We start from the raw sequence: 24,972 nt of genomic DNA on the forward strand, positions 1-24,972 counted from the left end.
GTACAGTATCTGTAGCACATGCATACAGTAGAAAGATGAATGGGGGAAAACTACTAGAATCCCTCGTTTCTGATTCAAACCGGAGACACGTTTTCACTGAAAAGCTTAAAATGGACTAATTTTCTACATGAAAGCAAAGATATTTATAAAAAGCCCATTGAATTAAACGTAGACTGGATTCATAAGCAGATTTTCACCTGAGTCCTACTTTCACACTACTGAGTGGCAAGTCACTTTTTGGCACCAACCTACTCTAGCAATGTTATTCATGAAGGACACCTTTAAATAGTTAGTTTCTTACTAAAAAACTACACAAACTTGTGAATTTCAAATGCAGTTTGAATTGGATTTTTTTACTTTTTTCATCATCTATACTGCTTTATCCTCTACAGCGTCGCGAGGGGGTCTGGAACCTACACCAGGAAACTTTGGGCACCAGGCAGTGTACACTCCCTGGACAGGGTACCAATCCATCGTAGAGTACGCTGACACAGACACGCACACACAGAAAAAGTACGGGTCATTTTTGGGAACACCAATTAGCCTAATCTGCATGTCTTTGGTCTGTGGGAGGAAACCGAAATCCCCGGAGGAAACCCACTAAGCACTGGGAGAACATGCAAACTCCACGTACACAGACCCCGAGACAGGAATCGAAACCCTCGACCCTGGAGGTTTTTTGTTTTACATGAGCAAAGTGGTTCTGCAGTCAGAGAAGCGTTTTTCCTGCTGGTATTATAAACAGAAGAAAAAAACTGCAAATGTACAGAAAGAATAAAGAACTTTTTCTGACAAGGATCGAATGTTTACATGTACAATATTTATGTACAGTAGTGAATGGACTTTCAAGGGTTTACTGATCTGATCGGGCTGGATCAGGTCACACGATTAAGGAGCTTATAGAGTGCACTTTTAATCCAATTGTGATATTATTCCCATTACTAGTGGAATATAAGAATCCATGTAAGTGTGCCTATTAGTGGATAATCATGAAATATGTCGGTTATAATTCTTTAACAATTCTCTGACCTTGTGCCACACACAATGAACGACATAGATTTCAGCTGCCGATTGCGTTTGACCTTTTCTTTTGTATGACTTGGCAAATGATACAGATGATACTGCCAAAGGTTAACACATGCGGCATAACATCAAGTAAGGAAGAACAGTTTAGTCCATGTGGTTATACAAAATAAAGCACAAATAAAGCATTTCAATCAGTTCTGATGTGGAAATGCTCCAGAACATAATAATGAGTAAATGTTATCCGCACTAATATAGTTATATTAAAACTTTCTGTTCAAGAAGTGCTCAAGAAACAGATGCGTTTGCAAACAAAATTTGGACTGATACACTAAGTAAGGTAAAGAGAATCATTACTGCTGACGAGACATGAATTCATCACTAAGAGTCGGAGAGTAAACCACAGAGTATGGAACGGAAACATCCTTAATTGCCGACCGAGAAAAAGTTCAAGTCAACCATCAGCTGGAAAATAATGCTTACAATTCTCTGTGATTTTTTAGGGGCCAGTATTGGATCACGATCAGGAAAAAGGTCCAAACAATTAACAGTGTTAGAGTGAGATGCTTATTAAAGAGTTGAAACTTCTGACAAAGTGTAAAGCAAGGGGATTATGTTGAAAAATTATGTATTTGTCTTTTCTAAAAGTTAATATGAAAAAACATTCTACAGCCAGAGTGTGGATAATTTTTGGACTTATAATTGTTATGCAGAAAGCAACAGAGTCACGGCTGCCAAGACTAGAAGAGTCCTGGATGAGTAGTTTGAGTATCATCGCCTGTCTATGGCACAGTAAACATAATTAATAGCTAAATATATTTCACAGTCCCTTGCCATTATGTGCATAATGCATTGGCTCTCATGGTTTGTAGCTGCATTTTAATAATTATTCTTTAGTTGCAACACTAGCAGTGTAACAAGGTCCTGGAAGCAGACTGTGACTAGAAGTGATGGCTGTGACCTTTTTCTAATCAGGGTCTTGATTTTATGTGCATAATAAAAATAATTAAGATCTAACAAAGCAAGTCTTTTAGACAGACAGGGAGTTACTGCCAGAATACAGTGCGAGAGAGGTGTTGGCCGTGTTTATCAACGAGTGGGAGCATTTCATAATGGAACCTACAGTATACAAGCTTGTGTTTTAGAACAGTAATTGCAAGTTCTGTATATACTTTACTGTGCGGAGGCATTCGTGTTCATTTTATTCGTTCCTGTGTGAAACAGGACATGTGACATTATGCCTTAGCGCACATCTTAGCAAACTGATGCAACCTGACACGAGACCAATCATAAAGGCAAAACGCTAAGGATTTGTTTGTAACTGAAATTCATTATTTCAGGCAAATCAAGCAAAGCTAAAAATAGTTGTCAACTTAAATATAATTCACAAATAATAAAAAGATTCCTGGGCCCAGATTTCTCAAAGTTTCTTAATATTCTCTCAGAGAGATCCTTCTGTATCTTAGCTTAAAAAATTCTAGCTGGGAGTCCTAGACTAAAAGTGATTTAGGAAACTTTGAGTAAAAAAAAAGTACAAAACCTGTTATCTTAGTGAGGGGGTGTGGTTGACCCTGTTGCTTAAATGGGATGATGCAGCAATTCAAGGACTGTGATTGGTTAATAAAAACATCTCTAAGTGTCTTAAAATGCGGTCTTTTTAAAAATAGAATAGATGATAATAGAACAGTCAATGAAATCATAATGTTTGTATAAAAAGAAATTGTATAATCATGACTACAGGCTACTTTATGCAAAGTTTCTGTTTTAGGCTAAATATCTTAAAGTTAATTAAAACAGACAAATTGGAAAATGTATCTACTTTTGAAGCAACCAATTTCCATGCCGTATTTACTATATTTAAGTTCTTACATTTATTTACCATACTGATTTTATTAATTGTAATCCATTGCAGATTGATGGGAGCAAAATAGCTGAACTTTTACCAATTTACATGATTGCAGAACAGTCTGTTTAAGGTGCACCTTTAGATGGTATGTAGCCAACAATCCAAGAGAGATGGAAGGAAGTAAAGAAGTATTTACTTTTAGCCTTATGTTTGGAGAATATTTCTTGTTTCCGCCATTTTGTCCTCTGCTATAGAAACTCTAAAGCCTCTCTACGCTTAACAATTTTTACCTTAGGAGCTGTTTTATGTAGGTCTAAGATATTTAGTGAATCATTTTTATCTTTAAGATTTTGTCTTAAATTTAAGGAGAAATTCTAAAAAGAATTCATAATTTTAAAAATTCTTAAAATTTCATAATGAGGAGAAACTTTTGGGCTTAAGAAGCTTTGTGCATACGAGCCCTGAGCACCAAATGACTCCATTGTTTCAGTTGGATCGACCCATCAAAGACATGAAATATAGAGAAGCACATCCAGAATGCTCTTTTGATCAGTGAAACACAACGGGATGATTCTCACATGTGACTGCAATGACGACAGCAACACAATGCATATAAATGTGAATGCTGAATAAACATTAAGACTCTTACACGATGTGTGGTAATCTGTGAACTCCATCGTCAGTCAGATGCAGCTCATTATGCTGAAAAATTATCGATAAATCGCTCTATAGAAATCTAGTTGTGTTAAGTATAAAGATCCACTGATTGATCAGAGAGCAAAATCAGCCAGTTTTCAGCTTGACTGGCCAGAGAACTGATCATAACAAACAGCCATAACATTAACATCATATAACTAACACATTAACATTGATAATACTCCAGGAACCAGGCCAACCCGTCAACTTTTATTCTATTACCCAAGTAAACAGGAAGTCTGATCTCATAGCACAAGACCTTACTACAGAGCAGCAGCTAGTCGGCTCTTTCGAATAACGTTGGCTATTAAATATAAATGAACGGATGGGGCCGTTAAATTCCCCTTAACATATATTTTACAACTATTAAAACCAAGCGAGCAAAACTGCCATCACTTTCACAGCAGGAGCACATTTTACTGTATTTTATAGTGAAGTGCGTTTTGTGGTTTACCCCAAGACGACTCGATATGCTCCCTCTATCTCTTTTACTCTCTCGAAGCACCGTTTTCCAGGAGATTGTATATGAAGGAGCTACTACCAAAGTGCAGTATGTGTATATTAGCGATATTAGAAAGCGAATGAACTTTGTTTTCGATGCTAATGCTCATCACCCTGCATATTAACTACTGTACACTCGTGTCCCTTAAGTTGCCAGCTTAACCATTTAGTTCATTTTTTTTTTTTTTTTTTAAAAAGGAAAAAAAATGAGAGTGTTCATGTGCAGCACTTTTCCCGGGTTTGTTTGTTTTTCTTACCAGAGCTGACAGAAGTGAATCAGATTGAAGCAGGGAGGAGACACAGAAAGAGCCACCTGAGAGACTTGCAAATGTAAATATTTATTTTCCTATGAGGGTACATTGGATGGGATTAGATTAAAAAAGAAAAAGAAAAAAAGGCCTTGTTGTGTTGGCATCGCGGGGGGTCCCGTTGGCATGGCGGCCCACCATGCCTGTACTATTATAGGGAACACACGGCCCACTCCAACGATGCATAAGTAGCAGTTTAAAAAGATTAGGTTATCTACTGTCAGTTATAGTTCTTAGGGAAATAAAAAACCGAAATTATAACAAAATAGGAAAATTGCAATCTGTGAATCTGTCACTTAATCAATGCAACTTAAGAGAACATAAATGATGCTTTTCTATACATATATACCATATATACACATGTACATTCATTCATCTTCTATAGCGCTTATTCTGTACAGGACGGGAGGAAACCAGAATACGCGGAGGAAACCCATCCAGCTCCACACATACAGGCCTGAGGTGCAATCGAACCGTTGACTTTGAAGATGAACCATTCAGAAATAAACCGTCAGTACGTTAATGACTTACCTTACATCAGAAGAACATAAACAAAGCCAATAATATATTAATAGATTTTTCCCAGAACTGCTGACTCATCCTAAAAATGACATCACACACACTTAATGTGTATTTTTTCATAATAAATGTAATACACAACCTGTCTCACTGCTCTGGGGTGGGTTAAAGTTTTTAAGAGTACACAGATGTACACCATTCATGTCCAGGTCTTGCCCTGACATTATGAAAAGGGTAGGTCCATAACTTTTGCTAAAGTTATGCTTAATGTCTAATAATTTGTCTCCTGATGTAGCGTGACAGGAATCTGTTTGCTGAGGTGTGTAGTGGAGCACATTAGTGCAGTCGATAAGGAGTATAAATGAAAATGAATCTTCTTCCTGAAACACGGACGCAATAACCTGAATGCGGTTATTATAGGACAGCATGTGGAACAGCGTAATATCCATGAATGCGCTCTTCGCTACACTACAGGCATGTATGTGCATACTGTAGCTCTTAAACTACGGGGATAAATAACTTGCCTTACCCTTTGTACTTTTTCACTTCTCTAAAGGGTTAACATCATTCATGAAAAAGAGCATCCTGTTTTGACTACAGAACACAAAACCTGTGATACACCGTTATGTAAGGTGCATCAGTTGGATTGAGGGAAACTGAAATTGGCTGCTGGCAAAGTGTGTTCTGTACGGGAATTGGGGGTGGGGCACAAACAAAACCAAAAAATGAACACCTCTCTGACGTACCGATTACACTGTGGCCCCGTTGCTCCGGATGAGTCACAGTCACATGGCTGGCAGGCACCTGTGTGGTTTCTGAAATAGCCGCTGTAACACTGCTCGCAACGGAACCCCGTGTAGCCACGCACACACGTACAGCCGCCAGTGTGAGGGTCACAGCTGTGTGGGTCGACCGAGCCGTCTGTGCTGCAGTTACACTGAGGACCTGGGACAGAGAGAGAGAGAGAGAGAGAGAGAGAGAGAGAGAGAGAGAGAATCAAACAGAGAAACAAAGAGACATCATGAATGAGACATGGGATTGAATGACAAGAAATGAAAGACAAATAGATAGAGAAAGTGATACAAAGACACATGAAAAAATATTCAGAGAGACAGATGGGCAAAGGTAAGCAAGGAAGACATATAGAAGATGGGAAAGAGAAAAACAGAGAGACAAAGTAAACGACCAAGAAAGTAAAGGAGAGAAAAAAAATAGACAAAGAATGGAGATAGACAGGGAGATGAAGAAAAGAGAGAATTTGAGAAGGACACAGGGACAGAAAGACAGAAAATGGAGAGAGAGAAAAAAAAGACAGTTGAAGTGATACAGAGACAAAGAAAATACTAAGAGATAGAAAAGGAAAGATTGAATCAGAGGACAAAAAAGAAAGTTTTAGGGATAATAAAGAAAGCAAGAAACAGATGATAAAGACTAAAGAGAGAAAGAGTGAGAGACAGCCTAAGTCAAGCAAAACTATAGTTTTTAAAACTTGTCTAAAACAAAATCTATACGAAAAACAGAGAAACTGACAATCAAAACAGTAACCATAGATCTGTCTTTTATACACATGCCTTAACAAGACTTTTTTTCTTCAGTATTCACACAACGGCCTCCAGCAGAGAGATGCAGAACATTCGAAAACCTTTTTTTATTGATGTAAAAACCAATTTTGAAGGGCTGTAATGATTAGATGCTAGTTGAGTTTTCATTTAGACATAAGCTGGAAATAAACAGTTTTTTTTATCACGTACAGTTTTTCAGATCTTATGACTAATGACTTAGAATAATAATAATAATAATAAAATTAATAATAATACTACATTTCACTTACAAGCACTTTTCAAGCAAACTGAACAAACATAAAAGGTAAGCAAACTAAAAACAATTATTAATACGGAATTAGGAACAAAATAAAAAAAATAAATAAAAGAGTAAACAACTAATATCAATAAGATTAAATATAGTATAAAATCAAATTAAAGACACAGCTGTTTCTCAACAGGAAAAGAAGAACACCAAAACAGCAGTGAAAACGACTGCTATATCTGATGTTAATTAAATTATCCTCAGGATCTGCTTTAGCCCACGCCACAAGGATTTGCCATTACATTTGTAATAAAAAAAATTGCATAAATAAAAAAATTTACATTTAAACCTAAAAATAGACCTAAAATAACATCGTCTCGTCTTTGTCTTTATTAACGGACCATCATTTCCACCTCAGGCGAAGAGTAATATACTTTTCTGTAATATTTAGTTTCCGATTTATTTATTTATTTATTGAATTTATTAGTTTATTAACTTTTTTCAGAATAGAGATAGAGAACCTCACTAGACTAGCAGAATGGTGAGTAATAATGATAATGTTCGGGTATTCCTTCACTGAGCTGAGCTGAGTAGCTAAAGAACAAATTGTACAAGGACATGTTTAAAGGTATATTATTAGATGATGGAAATGGATGTAAAACCTAAAAATAAAGCTGGCATGTGCTGAATATCATCTCAAGGCCTGAGTACACATGTCCACGCTATCTCTCTTATGTTGAATATTTATGAATATTATCAAGATATCTCTATAAATGTAGAATATTATCTCAGTCCCTCAGGCCTGACGCAGCGAAATCCTTCTCCTTTCCCAAACGCCACCAAACCCCTGATCAGCCACCTGTCTGGTGTACCATTGTCGTCCTTTTTCCACAAAAACAGTACCTGACCCATCCTTGTTCCTGACCCAAGACAAGAAGTAGTAGTATTGGTAGTGTTTGGCACTAAGACCGTATCATCAGAGCCTTCCTGAGGTGGGGTCTAAATGGATCAGACTTATTTGGCCAGGACATCCCACACACACGAACAATTTTCACATTATCCTTCTGAAAGTAGCTCACACCTCTTAAAGGGTTGTTCCTCGCTCTGTTACTAAGGTCAGGTAGGTAGTATGTGTCAAAATACAGTGGTTGCTTTCTCCCTGAAATTTAGCAAGAAAATTGGCATGGGAAGCATTTTCTGCGTATGACCAAACAAAACGAACACCGGCCAAGTTGCACGAGAGTCTGTTCCGGGGCCATTCAAAACTCGTTTGTGTCAGGGGAAGGCTAAAGAAAGCAAGTTTACATCATTTTTTTGCATTTTGAACAAGATTTAGTGAAGACATACAGTAGCAACATGGGTCCCAATGGTAGCAAGGACGGTAACAAGATAAAAATGGATACCTGCATTTACATTATTTTCTTTTGGGAAATGGATTTCGCAATATACAATTTCACCTTTAGAAGTGATTAGTAAATTTGAGGTACCACTGAATGTCAGGACCCAAGGTTCACCAGCAGAACAATACTCAGGGCAGCACACTGCCAGCTTGTTTTCTTTCCATAGTGCATCCTGGTGTCCCCTCTTTGCACCTGGCCATCCATAATGTATGAACAGAAATTTGACGCATCAATTAAATGCCACCTTCCTCCATCTCTCTATGGTCTACAGTAATTCTGGTAATCCTGGGCCCACTGTAAGTATTTTCCTTTTTTCTGACCGTCTTCAGCTACGCAGCAAGCTGCACTGACTTTACTATTATAACCCCTTCTGATTATAGTCAGCATTTAACATCATCAGTGATATAAAAATGATACAGAATTCTGAATTATGAAAATATTGCGGCTAAGAGATACTACTATAACACTGAGATCCAATTTCGTTGTGCGATATAATGCAGTCACTTAGGGCACAGCATGGTGGATGGGCGCAGTCTGTCGTGTTCATACAGAATTGTGCGAAAACAAAAACAAGCAGAAAGTCTACGGTGACTCAAATAAGCGCTCTTTACAACAGCGGTGCAGAACGCACAATCGATGCTAAATACAAATACAGCAGCAGAAGGTTCCACATCCCTCAGATTAGAACAGGAAGTACAGTAGCCACAGATTTACTGAAATGAAACTCGTAAGTGTTTCAACAAGTTATTTTTTTTATTATCTGTATAAAGTGCATAAACATTTCATTTTAAAAAAATATTTAAGATGATCAGCTTCTTAAAATCATTTTACCTCATTCTCATGTTCGAGGTGAAACTGAACTACTTGTGGTATAAAACAGTTTAATTATAGCGAAATGTATTGAAAGTGTCTAAAATATAAATTTATATCCTTTAACAGACTTATAGAAAACAAAAAGTCGCCTTTTTTTCCAACACCATTTCAGTCGCCTGCGTTTAATGAAACGGTACAAACGTTAGTGGAAACTCTGAAGTAACACTGGGAGGCTTTCTTTTCTTTTCACTGGGTTGTCCATCTCATGTGACTTCCTGCGGAAAGCGCAATAGTCTCGTCCACATGGTGCACAGTGCCGAGACGAACAAGCAGCGGGGCACCACACCTCATTTATCACCAAAAAAAAAAAAAAAAGCTCTGCACGTCGTAAAGAAATATGCTGTCAAGCAAAGAGAAAAGCTAGGAATGTCATCAAATGTTAATGACTATTCTCTGTTGGTGGGGCATTTTGCTGCTGGCCAGGGGTCTATATCTCCTAAGGCAGGTTGACATGGAGTGGAAAGCAGAATTTTACTCATTAAAAACAGCATACTGTTTCGAACTGTGTGCTCAGAATCCTGAACTCATGGCTCTGTATGAACTAATTAGGCTTAAAGCATGGGGAGTTGGAATCAGTGGACAAACACTGCTAATGTAAGGGATATACTGAAGTTATAAATAATAAAATATGTGACCACGCAAGCTTGCAGAACTTAATCTATCAACGTATATATCGAAGTATTAAGGTATTATTATTATTATTGTGAGTTTATTGTGGAGATTGGGGGTACATGTCTCCCATGCTCAGTCTCATTTGTGCATGTGTACTGTTTACTATAACATTGCGACCACGTGTGTGTGCAAAAAGCAAAAGTGTCATTAAAGAGGTTTCTTGTTAAAGATCCAGTCTCTCTCTCAGAAAGCAGTGATTCTGTTAGTGTGTGCGCGTGTATGCATGCAAGTGTAACTAGAAAGGTTCCTTGTTAAAGAGCTTTCCCGACAGAGCAGTGTTTCTGTTAGTGCGTGTGTGTGTGTGTACAAAATATAAAGTAAAAATAAAACAAATTAACCTGCACTTGACCTTTGAAAAAATCCAGGCAGAGCAGTGTTTCCAAGCAGTGTATGTGTGCGTGTGTGTGTACCTTAATATGTATGTACCTTAATATATGCGTGTGTGAGTGAACGTCGTCCTACACAGTAACCCACTCCCTCCTCTCATCTCGTCTCGTATGTCTACAGACACACACACAGACACACACACAGACACACACACAGACACACTGCTCAGACACACTGCTCAGGCAGGATTCTTTTCAAAGGTAAAGTGCAGGTTAATTTGTTTTATTTTTACTTCATATTTTGTATTAATTATTTTTATTTGAATATTTCTGGGTTGTGGAACTAATCATTTGGGATTTTATTATTTCTCACTTTGATATACGAGTTATCCAAAGTTTTACTGTATTTTAAAACAAAGTATAAATGATTATCATGGATATTTATCTATATATAAATATAACAATGTTTAACAATGTCTCCTTGCCAACACACTTCACAGACCCCTACCTCACTCTCCGTCAGCAATTCTGCGCAGCCCCGCCTACTCTTGTCTGCTCTCTGCCCCGCCCCCACTCCCCCTCTGCATTTCCACACATTTCCACCCCTCAGTGCCTCTGTGCAACCCTTCCCACACTCATCCTCTCCATGTCCATGTAGTCCCGCCCCCTCGCTCCTTCTAACGCCAAGGTGCAATGGAAATATGTTGTGTAAATCATTCTTTATATTGCATGATATTATCCATGGCTTAAACTGCAGTAAAAAAAAAAAAAAAGTCTATTATATTGTAATTTTGTGCTGTGAAGCTGTCACACTCTGAGAAGTCCTCTGCTTGGAAAGAAGTGTGTTTAATATTTAATAATCAAAATCTGTTTTAATAAAAAATGCTTGTGACATCTCATATACGTCTTTGACTTACAAGTGTACACTTAACCCGCTTTGAACACATACACAATATGCATATTTAGGATAAAAATACAGAGCAATTTCAAACTTATTTATAAATTTTTTTCAAATTGAGATAAAATACTAAATAAGCCCACAAACAGTGCCAAATCCTGATCTGCCAATTTGTAAGCATTTTGCATAGCGCTGTCCCTTCTCTCATATCTCAGGGGAAAAGATTCGCTGCCTGGAACCATTTCACCGTCGAGGTTTCATGATCCGAAAATCAATTACATATATATTAAAATATTCAAATGCACTGTAGTGTATGTTTTTTAATGTTGTTTTTGACATTACACCCCATATTTACTCTCTATAACTCTATTTGAAGTCAGTCTTTATAAGGTACTGTTCAACTGCATATTAAACACAATTATCTAATTAGCCAATTATCCAAAATCACATGGCAGCGACATGTGGACTTGGTCAAGACGATCTTCTGAAGGTCAAACCAGGCTCCTGAACGGAAAAGAAAGATTATTTAAGGGGACTTTGAACACGGCATGGTTGTTGGTGCCTACCGGACTTGTCTAAGTATTTCTGAAACTGCTGATCTACTTGGATTTTCCTGCACGACCATCTCTAGAATTTACAAAGAATGGTCTGAAAAAAAGACATTTTAGACATTAAAGACATTTAGTTCTCTGAGCGAATGGCCAGCTGATAGAAATGCCACAGTGACTTAAATAACATCTTGATACGACCGAGGTATGCTGAACAAGTTGAACCATAAAGCAGATGTGCTACACCAGCAAAAGACCCAACCGGGTGCCACCACTGTCAGATAAGAACATGAAACTGAGGCTAAAAATTTTTACTGCAACATCTGGATGGTAGGGTCAGAATTTTTATTCAACAACATGGAGCCATCCTGCCTTGTATAAACGGTTAAGGGTGGTAGTGGTTTAATTTTCTTGCCACACTTTGGATCCTTTAGTTGCAATTAAGCATCGTTTAAATGCTACAGCTTAACCCAAGTATTATTGCTGACAATGTCCATTCCCTTATGACCACTATATAACACACCATAAATCATCTTGGACTGGTTTCTTAAACATGTCAATGAGTGGACTGTACTCAAAAAGGCAACAGATCCCAGTCCAACAGATCACCTTCAGGATGTTGTGGCAGCTTTGAAGACAAAGGTGGTAGTCAAACCCAGAACTAGCAAGGTGTACCTAATGAAGTGGCCTGTAAATGTACGCCAGTAGAGCACACTTATCTCATTACTGATGTGCTCAAGCCTAAATTAAACAGGCCTCATTAACTGTGAAGTAGTATATTTTGTTAGATAATTATACCAGTGGATTAGACAGTGATCTAGAAATCTGACCTTCATAATGAAGCAGAAATTTTTCACTACACTATGAGGCTGACTTAGATTTTAATATTTAACTATTTAACAGCTTGACCTAGCAGGTATCTGGCTTATCCAGCCAACCACCAGGTAATGCAGTGTGGTTTATCAATACATTTTATTGGTTTATCACTGGCCGCAGCTGAATCGTTCTCAAAAATCGATTTTGTTCAGCAGCATAGTTGCTGGGGTCACAGAATTTAAGATGGCATATTTAATCATCACTACTGAAACACTGTGTAATTAATCATAATGCTCACACAGTGATGATGTCTCGGGTAATATAAGGATGTAACCTAATATGATCTTATTAAGCAGAATGAATAGACGATGAAGAGATAAAAGCTTGCCAACATTCACAGGATCGAGATCAGACGTGTGCATTGGGATGCGATAGATACAGCACACGGGACGCTTTTCCTTTTACGCTGGTGAGAATAAGCAGGTAATCTGGTTCCCTAAACATTCATCCAGTACATAGATTGATGATGTCACTGGGTTATACCCCTTATACAGTGAGGCATAATAAACACTGAACAGTAAGGCTCTGACTGCTGACTTGCTAGTTTGCTTTTCTTTCATCTCCCTCTCAGGTGCAGTTACCTGTACACTAAAAACTGGCTGAGAACTGTGTGGGCATGGGAAGGGAAAAAAAAAATGCTGCAGTACGTTTTTTTTTCCATGAAAATAAGGCAGGTGGTATCTCCTGGAGGAGACTATCGTGGGCAGTGGAAACGAGAGAGAGAGAGAGAGGGAGAGAGAGAGAGAGAGATAGGAAAAAGCAAGGGACTTCATGCTGACACACATGCTCATAGACCGCCACTGGCAGGCAAGACCGTGTTGGAATGGTTTTCGGAAACTGCCTACGCCGGATTGTTGCGCTTGGCTTGGAGGTCAGAAAGTAAAAACACGTGAGCAAAGCGGCCCTCCAGAGACGAAAGCCTGCTGCTGATTTTGCCGCATTATTTATCATTATAAAACTTTGAATGCCTGCTAGGAAAATGATTTATTGTGCAACACACAAATCAAGAAGGCATGCACAGAGGTTGACACTGACGCTTTTGTACTGTAATGCTTTTTAACAGTTCACAACCGCTTAAGTCATCTTTATTACTTGTATATGCTTAGAATCGTGGATGGGGTGAGAAACGGAGAGAAGGGATAGAAAGAGCTTACAGCAAATAAGGGGCCCGTTGGAGGACTGAAGGACCGGCATGTTGGTAGACTGGAGGTGACCTTGCTAAAGATAAGATTACACAATGGGAAAGTTGAGAGACGAGCGCCATCACAGCGTCTACCAAGTTCAACTGGAGGTTAAACATTTTATGTACTTCTGATTTTTTTGTTTTGGATTTCAATAAATTAGAACTTAAAATTTGAACTAAATGATTCTTAATGAATTCTGCGCTACTGAATCACTCTCATGCAGGAACAAGTACAGTAGACTAAACATGAGCTCTGGAATCACGAGAGTCGTGTCAAAACTGTCCAATCCAAAGCTTCATTCATCAGTGCGTTGTTTGTTTTACACTAGTGTGAGGGTTTTTGGTGATCAAAAAAGGCTAATTTTGTGCTTTAAAAAAAAAAAATTATTAATAGGAAGCACTTGCAGGTACGATGCTAAAGTGAAAACATTAAAAAGAGACAAGAAAACCACAGATGGTGTCACACATTACTTGGAGAAGGTCATGGTGGCCATGTTGAGAACGAGGAATTTGAGAAACTTGTACTGTAAAACACACAAGAGCAGGAATAAAAGCTGCCTCAATGAAACTACATGTAGTCCTATTGTTTGCTTTTAGTCTATATAAATTTGTTGGAATACTTTATGATGACAGACAGACAGACAGATGGATAGATACCAAAGGGAATTTAAAATTATTATATAGAATGACAATATTATAATTAAAATAATATAGTCAAAATAATTTCAACGGGAAACATTTCTTGCTATACTTTTACACATGAAATGAAGATTAATTTGCACTTTAAAACATGGACAATAACACTGCTGCTGTCACACACATCATTTCATGTCATACTTTATGCTTCACTCAAACTGCTGCTGTCATACCCACACCATATCTTTACCCTTCTATATTTTTATAATTTTTATACTTCTCAGTTTACCATTACACTATCAGCTACAACGCGTGTAAACGTAACCTATAAAATATTATATTACACAACTATATGTTAATTTACAGATTTACAAAAGGTACACATAGAATATATTCAAAATAGAAATATACAAGATGTGTCATAACTGTTGAAAATTTGCCAATTTGTATGTACATTTTATACCAAAATTTAAATGTATTTAATTTTATTTAATTTTTTATTAAATCTGAAATTGTCTCTTTAATTGAATTTCTTTTATTACAGTGAAATATTTCTACTCTACTCTATTCTCTCTTTCCATTTTAGGGTCACTGACATTTTAGTACGTCACTGCATATCATACTGTATTATATGGTTGTGTATGTGACGAATAAAATATGAATTTGAAAAATTTTAAATGAACTTGAAATTTGAAGAAGCTCCAAGTAGTTTACTTTGTGTAGTTTAATTTCTTCCATAGTCAAAATGTATTTAAAACTACTAAAAGTGTCCAACAACTTTTGAAATGCTGTGTGACCTCATGTTGATTGTTTAAACGTCGCGGCTCATGCAAAGTGATTATACCAACCCACCAACTCATCTTCTTCTGCTGCTGCTACACTCCATTACTGGAGCTGACGGTACTCTCACAAAACGAGAGTATTTACAGAAGATCAAAGTGGGTCTTATTTCCTGCAAAAACTGTGGTATATTTTTAAGGATTTTACCAACTGACTCATAAACCACCATAAGATTGAGTAAACTACATAAACGGTTTTATGCAATCAGCCAATCTAAATGTGGAAAAGGGTAGATGGCAATTTCCTGCGAGTGTGTTATACTAGCCTGTAATCTAGAAGCAGTATGAAAAGATGAATGCCATCGATTTTATTCAGAGGAAGTGCTTTAGACTTTACGGCTATACAAATTGCTGAATTCTCATTGATTTTTTATTATCCTGGATTTGAATTGTAAAGTATAACATTTACAAATATTAAATCTTCATTCAACCTTTTTTAATTTACCCTCTCTATCTGACCTGACTTATAATTTATGACACTTATGAGTTTCCATTCAGCATCATGTAAATGCCCTGGACATCATCTCATCTTCATTTTTCAGTTTTCTGCCATTTTTTCAGTTGAACCTAATTAACTGAAGCCTCCGAGGACTCTGCAGAGAGCAAAGTAGGAAATGATGTACAGCGTTCACCTGCATGCGAGTCCCTTGGTGAGTATCTGTTACTGATCCACTGTTAACAGAGGAAATTAAGACATCTGAGCCTCCAACCAGCCGGGCATCTGGCACGGGAGCGGAATCGAGGCACTGAGTAAACATCGTGGTCTGGATTTTTTTTTTTTTTTTTTTTACACGGTCTAGACGTATACTTTGTGGCGTTTCACCGGCTATAAAATCAACGGCTGAAGTGCATGCTTCACAGATGAGCTCAACTGATTGGATGCTTCGAGGGTCGTTTACAGCACGAGATTACTGACAGCTACGAGTAAAGCAGTTGTAGACGTTCACTGCTAGAGATTCTGTTTGTCTCACACTTGTCACACTCGTCACCCGTCCCGCCGCAGGAGTACACGCTGTTGACAGATTACACACAGAAGGGAGCAAAACATGTGGAACCAAGACTTCAGCAGTCAACATCTGCATATTTTCCTACTTCCTGAAAAGTCAAGAGAGACAGATAGGGAAGACTCTGCGGGGAAAATTGACATTTTTCAATTTTTCATGAACACACCTACTACATACTGTATGAAAGCTGAAGCAAACACTTTGAGCAGCAGATGTTTGGCCATGTTCACTTCCCATTAACTGGGCTTTCATGATTGCCCTGCCAGCAAACACTTCCCGACCGCACAGTTGATAATATCATTACACTCTCTAGTAGTGAAGCAGAAATGCTTGTTTTCCTGTTTTTTTTTTTTTTCTAAAAGTTGTTTATGTAAAATCTGGGTGATATGATTTTTAAAACAGTAAATCCCAAGCATTGGGGGAAAAAATCATTACAGAGATACCTAGTTTCCCAAAATGGATAGTTCCTTCATCGGACATATTTAAATTTATCGCATTTGGCAGATGTTGTTATCCAAAGTGGCTTAAACTAAATGACATTACACATACTGGAGTTTTATTCTGGGACCTTATGGACTGGGGGTTTGTGGCACCTTTCTAATGGTGGGACTCGAACCCAATCATTAGATCAACCCAAATCAACACATTGGAGCCTTAGCTGCTTGAGCCAACACACTCCTTCTACGTTTAGATCTGTATTTAGGAAAATATATATAGAGATTTTTTTTATATAAACTATATTGTTTTTTGTATTATGTTAACTGGAACTAGCCATAAAGACACGCAAAAAAGGGAAAAGTTATTTATTTTTTTTTTATTTCACCATGAATACCAACTCGATTTAACATGGTGAGACTGCGGAAGATTTGGAATGCTTTTTTTTGCCACGAAATGAAAGTTGTGGAATTTGGCTCTGATCAATTACATTGTATTGTATACATTGTACCGGTTTATCCTGTATTTAAAGTTGCGGGAGGGTCTGGAGCCTATCCCAGGAGGCCTAGGGCACGAGGCAGGGTATAGCCTGGACAGGGCACAATACATCACTAATTACATTACAAAATTACTGTCTTTAAGAAGTAATCAGTTACATTACAGCGTTACTTTCTGAAAAAAGTAACTAGTAACGAGTACTTTTCCATTGCAGAAAATGGAAACTCCTTTGCGATTCCTCATGCATGTTGTTTTGGTCAAGACCTTTATAATTATTCTCCCATCATCACTCTACGAAGTTCGGCCCATAATCTGTTAACTACTAATACCCCTATCTCCATACCAAAAGTACGGTTCATCATGATTCAGCGCGAGTTTTGGCGCTATGATTAGGTTTCCATCTTTCCGCATGTCGGTCCTCTCATAGGACAATATGAATTGCATAGGTGAGATAGGGTTATAACAGCAGGAATAACAGGGGGGGGGCGGATTATTGGGGGCGGGGCTTGTAGGACAACTTTCTCTCTCACACACACACACACACACACACACACTAAAAGATTGGGAATGACTGCTGTCTGGCGGATTACATAAATTGTCTGAATAACGGATTACATTTTTGAAAAAATAACTAAATAACTGAGTACTTAAATCAAGGATTTATCGCGTTAGAGTACTTGGATTACTTTTTTGATGTATTGGGTTATCTAACGCGTTACTTTGTACGCAGATACACACACAGACTGTCAGATAGGCACAAACAGGCAGGCAGACAGACACACAGACAGAGACCTCGAGGCATTTTATTTAACTAAATCTCCTGATTCTCTAAACATGGAGAAAACCAAAGAATCTAAAAGAAAACATTCTCTATAAATACTCCATCAATAAAGACAGACGGTCAGGACACGACGCCGGAGCCACGAGGCGTCAGAGCTGCTCGATGTGCCACAGCGCCGCTGGTGAGAAGAACATTTACAATAAAAACCCAACACTGAGAAACGTACTGCCTGACTGTACAGTGAGAGAGACAGTTAATTCTTTTCACAGGGTAATACCCGCAGTAAATACAGACGACTGTTAAAAAAAAAAGTGCATTGAGGGAAATGAATCACGGAAAATCTTTTTTTTTTTAAATGAGTGATAATAATATACCACCGGACTTGCTGTCAGATATTCTGCAACACTTTGGCAGCCTGAAACATGCGCATATGATTAATGGTTGAAGCGTTCTGCAGTTTAGACTTCGTGCTTCCTCCTCAACGATGTGTCCTATTGCTCTATATATGGAAGCAGCTCAGATTGCCTCCAAACAAAAGTGCTGAAGCAAGACAAAGCTGTGTTGCTGCGTTTAAGCTACTATTTCACACTGTAGCTTCTGCTGTGTTCGGGAATTCGAGACTTTCTTTCTCCTTGGTGGAGAACACCCAGTGGATTTACAGAGAGACTAAATTCGGGACAGCGGGTATAAATGAAGCCTCAAATTATTCTACATCACTATTTATTTATACTAGAGTTCATTTTGTCAGCTATTTTTAATTTTAGTCTGAGTCTCGGCCAGTTTTGGGTGTAACACATTACAAAGTAACGCGTTAGAGTACTTGGATTACTTTATTTGATGTAACAAGTAATCTAACGCGTTGGTTCCGCCATGACTAGAGTATTCAGTTATTTATTTATTTTTTTATTTTTTTTTATTTAATCCGTTATTCAGGCAATTTATGTAATCAGTGAGCCAGACAGCAGTGATTCCCAATCCGGATTCGGATCCAGTCACTGTGCATACAATAAAGATTTTTTTAAATCATATTTTAGTCTCGTCTCTTTACGTCAACAATATTGCATGCTGACTTCTTACCGTCGCTGTTTACTGATATCAGTGATGTCTCGTCCTCGTCTCGTCCTCGTCTCGTCTCAGTCAGAAGAAAATTTTTGTCACGGAATATTTTTCTTCATCATTTTCGTTGACAAAATTGTTGACACTTTTATACTGTCGGTTTGTGAACAAATATACACTACTCGATATTGCAGTCATGTAGCAAATGCATCTTTAGTGTAATTAGGATGAAATTTTAAATAGTGCTGTCTAATTTTTGGCCTGCATCAAGCTAGGAAATCACTGGAATTGGGTTATTAACTCATCAAAACATTATTAAAAACCTGAAAAGATGAACAAAAAATCATGAATGGCGAACACTTTAACGTCCGGTGAAGTCGCATTAAAAAAATACATCCATTTTAAAATCCCAGTTATGTTTAATAGTTAAAATAAGAGCATTTCCATACACACACCATAAACAGCTGTGTGGCCATAAGAAAACCACCTGTTATTGACACTAATCGGAAAAAGGCTTGGATTTGCTAGACAACATAAAGATGGACTTGCAGCAAAGCAAAAAGGTCATGTTGTCTGATGAGCTGACTGACCCCAGTGTCAAGGAAAGAAGTAGAGCGGATGAAAAGATGACCTAATCGTTCATAGTGCCACTGTACAAACCTCTAGAGGCAGCGTTAATCCTGATTTATGTCTCTACGTCACGTCTCCGAGGGGCCTACACACACAGGCTACGCGCACAGACATGAGCATTTATACTTGTGGTACGACGTTCGACTTGATTTAAAAATGCAGGCGTAGAAAGAGAAGCTGGAAATACGTTGCTACCAAATGGACCAATCAGAGTTGCAGTCAGAGACCTACAGCACAGACGTGACGCAGAAACATAAATCAAGCTTTATGATCTGGGGTTGCTTTAAATGCTCAGGTCTAGGTTTAGCAACATTGTAAAAAAAAAAAAAAAAAAAAAGATTTTGCAAAAAATTGGTTAGGTTTTTCTTTCTGTGCTTCCTGGAGAACTTTATACTGAGAAAAAAAAAAAAAAAAAAAAAGCACAAAATGTTTCCCTCCGGATACAAAGAATCTTTACCACCATGTCAGTTCGGGTTTACATCTTTTTTTAAAGGTGAAATATGTCACAATCTTAACAGATGTGTGACAGACTGACCTGGGACTTTTGTTTTTAAAAAAATAAAAATAAAAAAAAAAGATTGACCTGATATCGCCCACACCTGGTTTTGTCTCAGGGCAACTCTGCCCTTTTCCAAGCCAATGTTGGACTGAAATCCTCAGGAGTCGGGAAGGTTCTCCCAGTCCGTCATAGCTATCTGGTCTTAAAATGTCAACATAAATTAACAGATGGGGAGAATTGCAAAAAAAAAATTTAAAGGGGTTTGTGTCATCCATCTGTTTTATATTCGCACAACGTTTGCACTTAAATTGTAAACTTAAAAACTGCTAGTCTAGTGATCAGTGTGCAGGATTTTATGTAAAAATAATCTGTAAAAACTTTTCTAAAAAAAATTATTAAACTAAAATAATACAGTTATGGTACAAAATCATGAGTTCTTGTTCTTGGCTATTTTGCTTGTACGTCTAAATTTCAGTTTAGAAAGGAGGATTCCAGACGGAGAATGAATGAATGGGCAAAGTATAGAGCATGAAATAAAAGGGAGCGTAAAGGAGAATGAAAGTGAGAAAAAATGAGAAGTTTGGTGAGATACAGTATTTATAGAGGCCAGTTCAAGGCCAGCACACTAATTGGAAATTACCCTACTATACTTACCTGTCAAGGATGATGGAGCTTAAAGCATCTAATTGTGCTGAGAGAAGCGTGATGACATCAAAATCTATCTTATGATACCAATACAGTCCTAAACTTTGATACTTTGCAATCATTTCTCTCTGAACCACAGGTTTGCATAATTGAAAATATATTTTGTGAGAATGCATGGCTAAAAAAAACCACTGCTTGGTGAGGTCAATTAAATATACCATAATCTGGAACTAGGTTAAAGACCATGCAGAAACATAAGAGCTGCTCGATTAAGGCAAAACTCGGTTACATCAGGATTATTTTTATTATTACTGAGATCACAATTAAACAAATTTAACACGCTGAGTTTGGGAAAATCGTGAATTTCTTCAACTTTAAATAAAACAACCTAGTGTGCGGGGTTTTTTTTTGCCAGTGGAGATAAACACACCAGCCTGGGTGAGAGTGGGAGTAAGTTTATTGAGGGACAAAAACGCACGGCCTTAAAGAAAGAGGATGTGATGGATTTCTAACACGAAGTGAGAACATCAGTGAAAAAAAAAGGAATATTCATTTAATCTCTATTAACTTGTTTCCATAATCGTCAGAAGCAGACTTGCACAGCCCTACACGAGCGCGCATTAGTTTCAATTCTCTTTGAGCACACTAATTAGTCTCAGAACTCTCAAGAGAAAAAGTTTTGAGATCAAAGCTGCTTTCACACTAGGCCATGACTGATTCATATTGTACCAGGGTATAAGTGCTGCTCCTTCTCACTCATGAGGTCACTCGTATTTACACACTCGAGTACAGCATATGGAAGTATGCAAAAGAGCAATTAAACATTGCGAGCTGTTTAAAAAAATTATATATATTTAAAAAAAAAAAAAAAAAAAAAAAAACACACACACACAAACACAACAACAACACATAGAAAAAAGAAAACAAGGAAGTCAACCTTTTCGCTGTGCCTAATATGGATATTTCAGAAAAAGTCAGCAGCAACCCTATCGTGTATCGCCGTTCCTACTTTATCGACAACTATAGTTGTGTTGTTCGGCGGAGCATGTTGAGACATCCAAAGATCCTGAATGAGACAGACACTTTGATACATTATGGTTGGCTTTAATATTTGATTTGAACCGTGCCAGAGTATTCTGCAAAACATCAGACTGTAAGTGGACTGATCAGTACGGAGCCTTCACATTGCTTAAACTTAATGAACTTTGGGGTCAAACATACATGGGTCCGAGAGAGCTAGCATCACAAGAAGCTCTCAAGCTCTTTCAGTATCAGTATGAGCATCCATCACTAGCTCGGAGCATCACATGCAAGAAAAAGGCAAACTGTAGATGTAGACTATTTAAAGATAGAAAACATATTGCAAAAATATTTGTAAATAAAACTGATTGAAAGAGCTTTTTTGAATAAATGGTGATACACAAGTCACATGTTCCAGCACTATTGTAGATCTAATTGTATACGGTTAAAGGCACATATCTAAACATGGCCACAGAGGACGCTTGTGCGCTGTGTGAACTGATGGAGAGACGAACATCTGCACCCCTGAGTGGAATAAAGTGTTTAATAAAGATGGATGGATGGAACTGAAACTTTCCGTTATATTGCTGTCTCGCTGCTCTTGTCTTTCCGCGCCCGGCCAAAACCAGTTGTGTACTCTGGCTACTGTGGTCTTTTCCACTAAACGCTTTTATGCCATCTTCAGCAGAGCAACAGATTCATTTGCAGCCTTCGTCTAAGGTTATCTTCAAAGTACAGCAATTGTCAGCAGTAGAGCTGCAAACCCTAGTGAAACTTTCAAATCGAATCAATCTGATTTTTTTTTTTTGACAATTCAATTTGATTCAATAGTACTATTAAAGTATGACAATATTTCATGACCATGAGGATGGACTTGGACTCGGCTGATTCGGGCAGCTGCTCTCTGATGGCTTGTGACTGCAGTCGCTCAAAAAAACTTTTAGGCCTGAAATTTCTACAAACAGTTTTGCACCTGAGTCTCCAGTAACAAAAGTGGACATCACATCAACTTTAACACTTCTCCTATTATACCCAAATGAAGATGGGTTCCCTGTTGAATTTGGCTCCTCTCAAGGTTTCTTCTTATAGTCATCTCAGGCAGGTTTTCCTTGCGACTATCTGATAATTTTGTATAAATCATAACTTCCACACACTTTACCAAACTCCTTTTCATTTTTTTTTTTTCGTTCTCTTCGATTCCGCTTTGCCACAAAGTCCACTGTTGTTAAAAGTGTTATGTGTATAAAACTGTGTTGAACTGAATATTGAATAATGTTTGTCTGGTTTAGTTTAACCAGCTTTATCTTACAGATAAAATCTTTTAATCTTACAGATTGTAAAGTATTAAAAACTAGTAAAAAATATCTTATAAACTGAAGAAGAATATGGTGTGTAACTTGATTGTTATTTTTTATTTTATTTTATAATTTTTAAATGCCATGTCTCATTGTGGCAAGTGGTGGGATTGCACCAACTGGCCATAAACCTAAAAGTAGAAGAAGAAGAAGAAGCTGTACTCTAACAACAAAATAGCGGTTTGCATCTTCTGCAGAGACTTATTATTTTAAATTTAAAGAATTTGACAATTTTAGAGACCTTATAAAAGTTAGTAAGAACCCTAACTACAAAAAGTTAACTCAATCAATTGACTAAAAAGTGATTGAACTCATAATCGATTAAATTGAACAGCATCAGTGAGTAGTAAGTGACACTAATGAACAGAGCTGTGAGTCTTTTTATTTTTATTTTTTTGCACATTGTGATTTCAATTTGATACATTTCAAAAAATGTAATGAATTCAAAAAATTTGTCTGCAGAGGATATAATTCTTACAGGACTTAAAATACTTAAAGCTACTACAACTATTTGATCAACAATGAGGTTAATGCTGTGTAATGCTGAGTCATACAGCGTGATGACCTTTCATCCTGCCAGTCTTCTGTTTCACACTCCAGTCCAGTAGGGGGCGGTATATAGCAACATAAAGGCATAAAATAAAGAAACGATAATCTTGCAAAAATGGGTAAAAAAAATGAGTATTTTACAAGTACTCTGGGGGAAAAAAAAAAAGTTTTTACTGATAAAGCGATTAGTTTTTACTGCAAAAGCTGTAACGTTTTTAAGTTTATCTAAAAACGTGTAAATCTTTTATAAATCAAAAACCCATCAGTTCATTGTACTGAATGATAGATATATAATGAAAGAGCGATTAAATTGTATCATCCATTATAAAAGTGTTTCCACATTTGTGTGGTCAAACATCAAATTACAGTGTCCTGCATCTTTAAACTAGCTGACTATCTCTTTTGTCTTTATTGACTTTTTTTTTTTGCAGGCACCTTACACCGTTCATCCATTATAAATCGGTTCAATCAAGGCAGTAAAGAGGGGCTGGACGATGAGACTGAAGAGGGAAATGTGACAGAGGGAAGTAGACAGCGGGGAAGATTGAGGAGAGAACAATTTTCAGTTTGTCACGGGGACTCTGCTACACTCTCTGCTGAAGACATAGATTAACACCGACCTTGCCTCTAAAGGACACAATAATAACAAAGTACTCGGCAGAAATTATAATGGATGCAAATGTCCTCAAAATGGATTTTTCTTCGAAAATTAAATGCCGTCATAAAAATAGAAATATAAACCGGTCATTTCGAAGGGGTTTAATTTTGCAAATCGTACCTCCGTCATTTTACCACACTGCTTATTGCCGATGACTGAAAGGCACCTCCGTGTGATCCTGACAAGAGTTTCATCTCGTTATTATTCCGGACATGCACTAAAACCGATCATGTCTTGAAAGATGTTTCCCTGTGGCCAACAACATTGACAGAGGAAGTATTACATTTACCTTAAGGTCAGGGATTGTATCATGTTATCCTATCTAGGACAACAAAAAAAATCTGATGCTTATGTTCCCGTTCCCCTTGTGAGAGGAGAAAATAAACTGTTCTAATAATAACTCCGGGTCCATTCGGTTGCTTAAAGGGTGTTGCAGCACTTTAAAAAGCACTTTAATATGATGTTTGCTTTGCCGTTCGCAGGTGCAGGGTGCTGACTCAGATTGCTTAAGCTAACATCTCTGGTTTCGCTTGGCCCATGAGCAGAGGAGTCAAGAACGGAGATTAGAGAAAACGTATCGCTTATAGAAATGTGCCAGAAGTTTTGGACTAACAGGACTAAAAGGACAAACCTGTGCAGATTGATAAGCTTCCTGGCACAGACGTTATCATGATCATTAAGGTGATGACTGATGACCAGCTAGCCAGGCTTAATGGACTGCAACAGCTTTTCATTCTCAAGACCGATCTGAAAAGCAACAACACAACAACACACTTCTGGTACCTGCTGGACTACAGCTCTCTAATGGCTGCCCAGTCAAGGCTCATCCGTCTAAACCCAAAGAGTCCAAGCGATGCCTCACTTCATTTCATGTTCTGAAATGATAAAAGGG

General features: G+C 37.6%; 1 protein-coding gene across 1 annotated transcript in view; it reads right to left on the reverse strand.

The window, feature by feature from the left end:
• si:dkey-220k22.1 (multiple epidermal growth factor-like domains protein 9) overlaps positions 1–24,972 on the reverse strand; it is a 118,589-nt gene that overhangs the window by 88,725 nt on the left and 4,892 nt on the right. Inside the window, exon 2 of the mRNA XM_053485772.1 lies at positions 5,640–5,838. Within this exon, the coding sequence (XP_053341747.1) occupies positions 5,640–5,838 (199 nt within the window). The remainder of the gene's footprint in view (positions 1–5,639; positions 5,839–24,972) is intronic.

Source organism: Clarias gariepinus, chromosome 24 (assembly GCF_024256425.1).
Source record: "Clarias gariepinus isolate MV-2021 ecotype Netherlands chromosome 24, CGAR_prim_01v2, whole genome shotgun sequence".
In the NCBI taxonomy this organism is placed as follows: Eukaryota; Metazoa; Chordata; class Actinopteri; order Siluriformes; family Clariidae; genus Clarias; species Clarias gariepinus.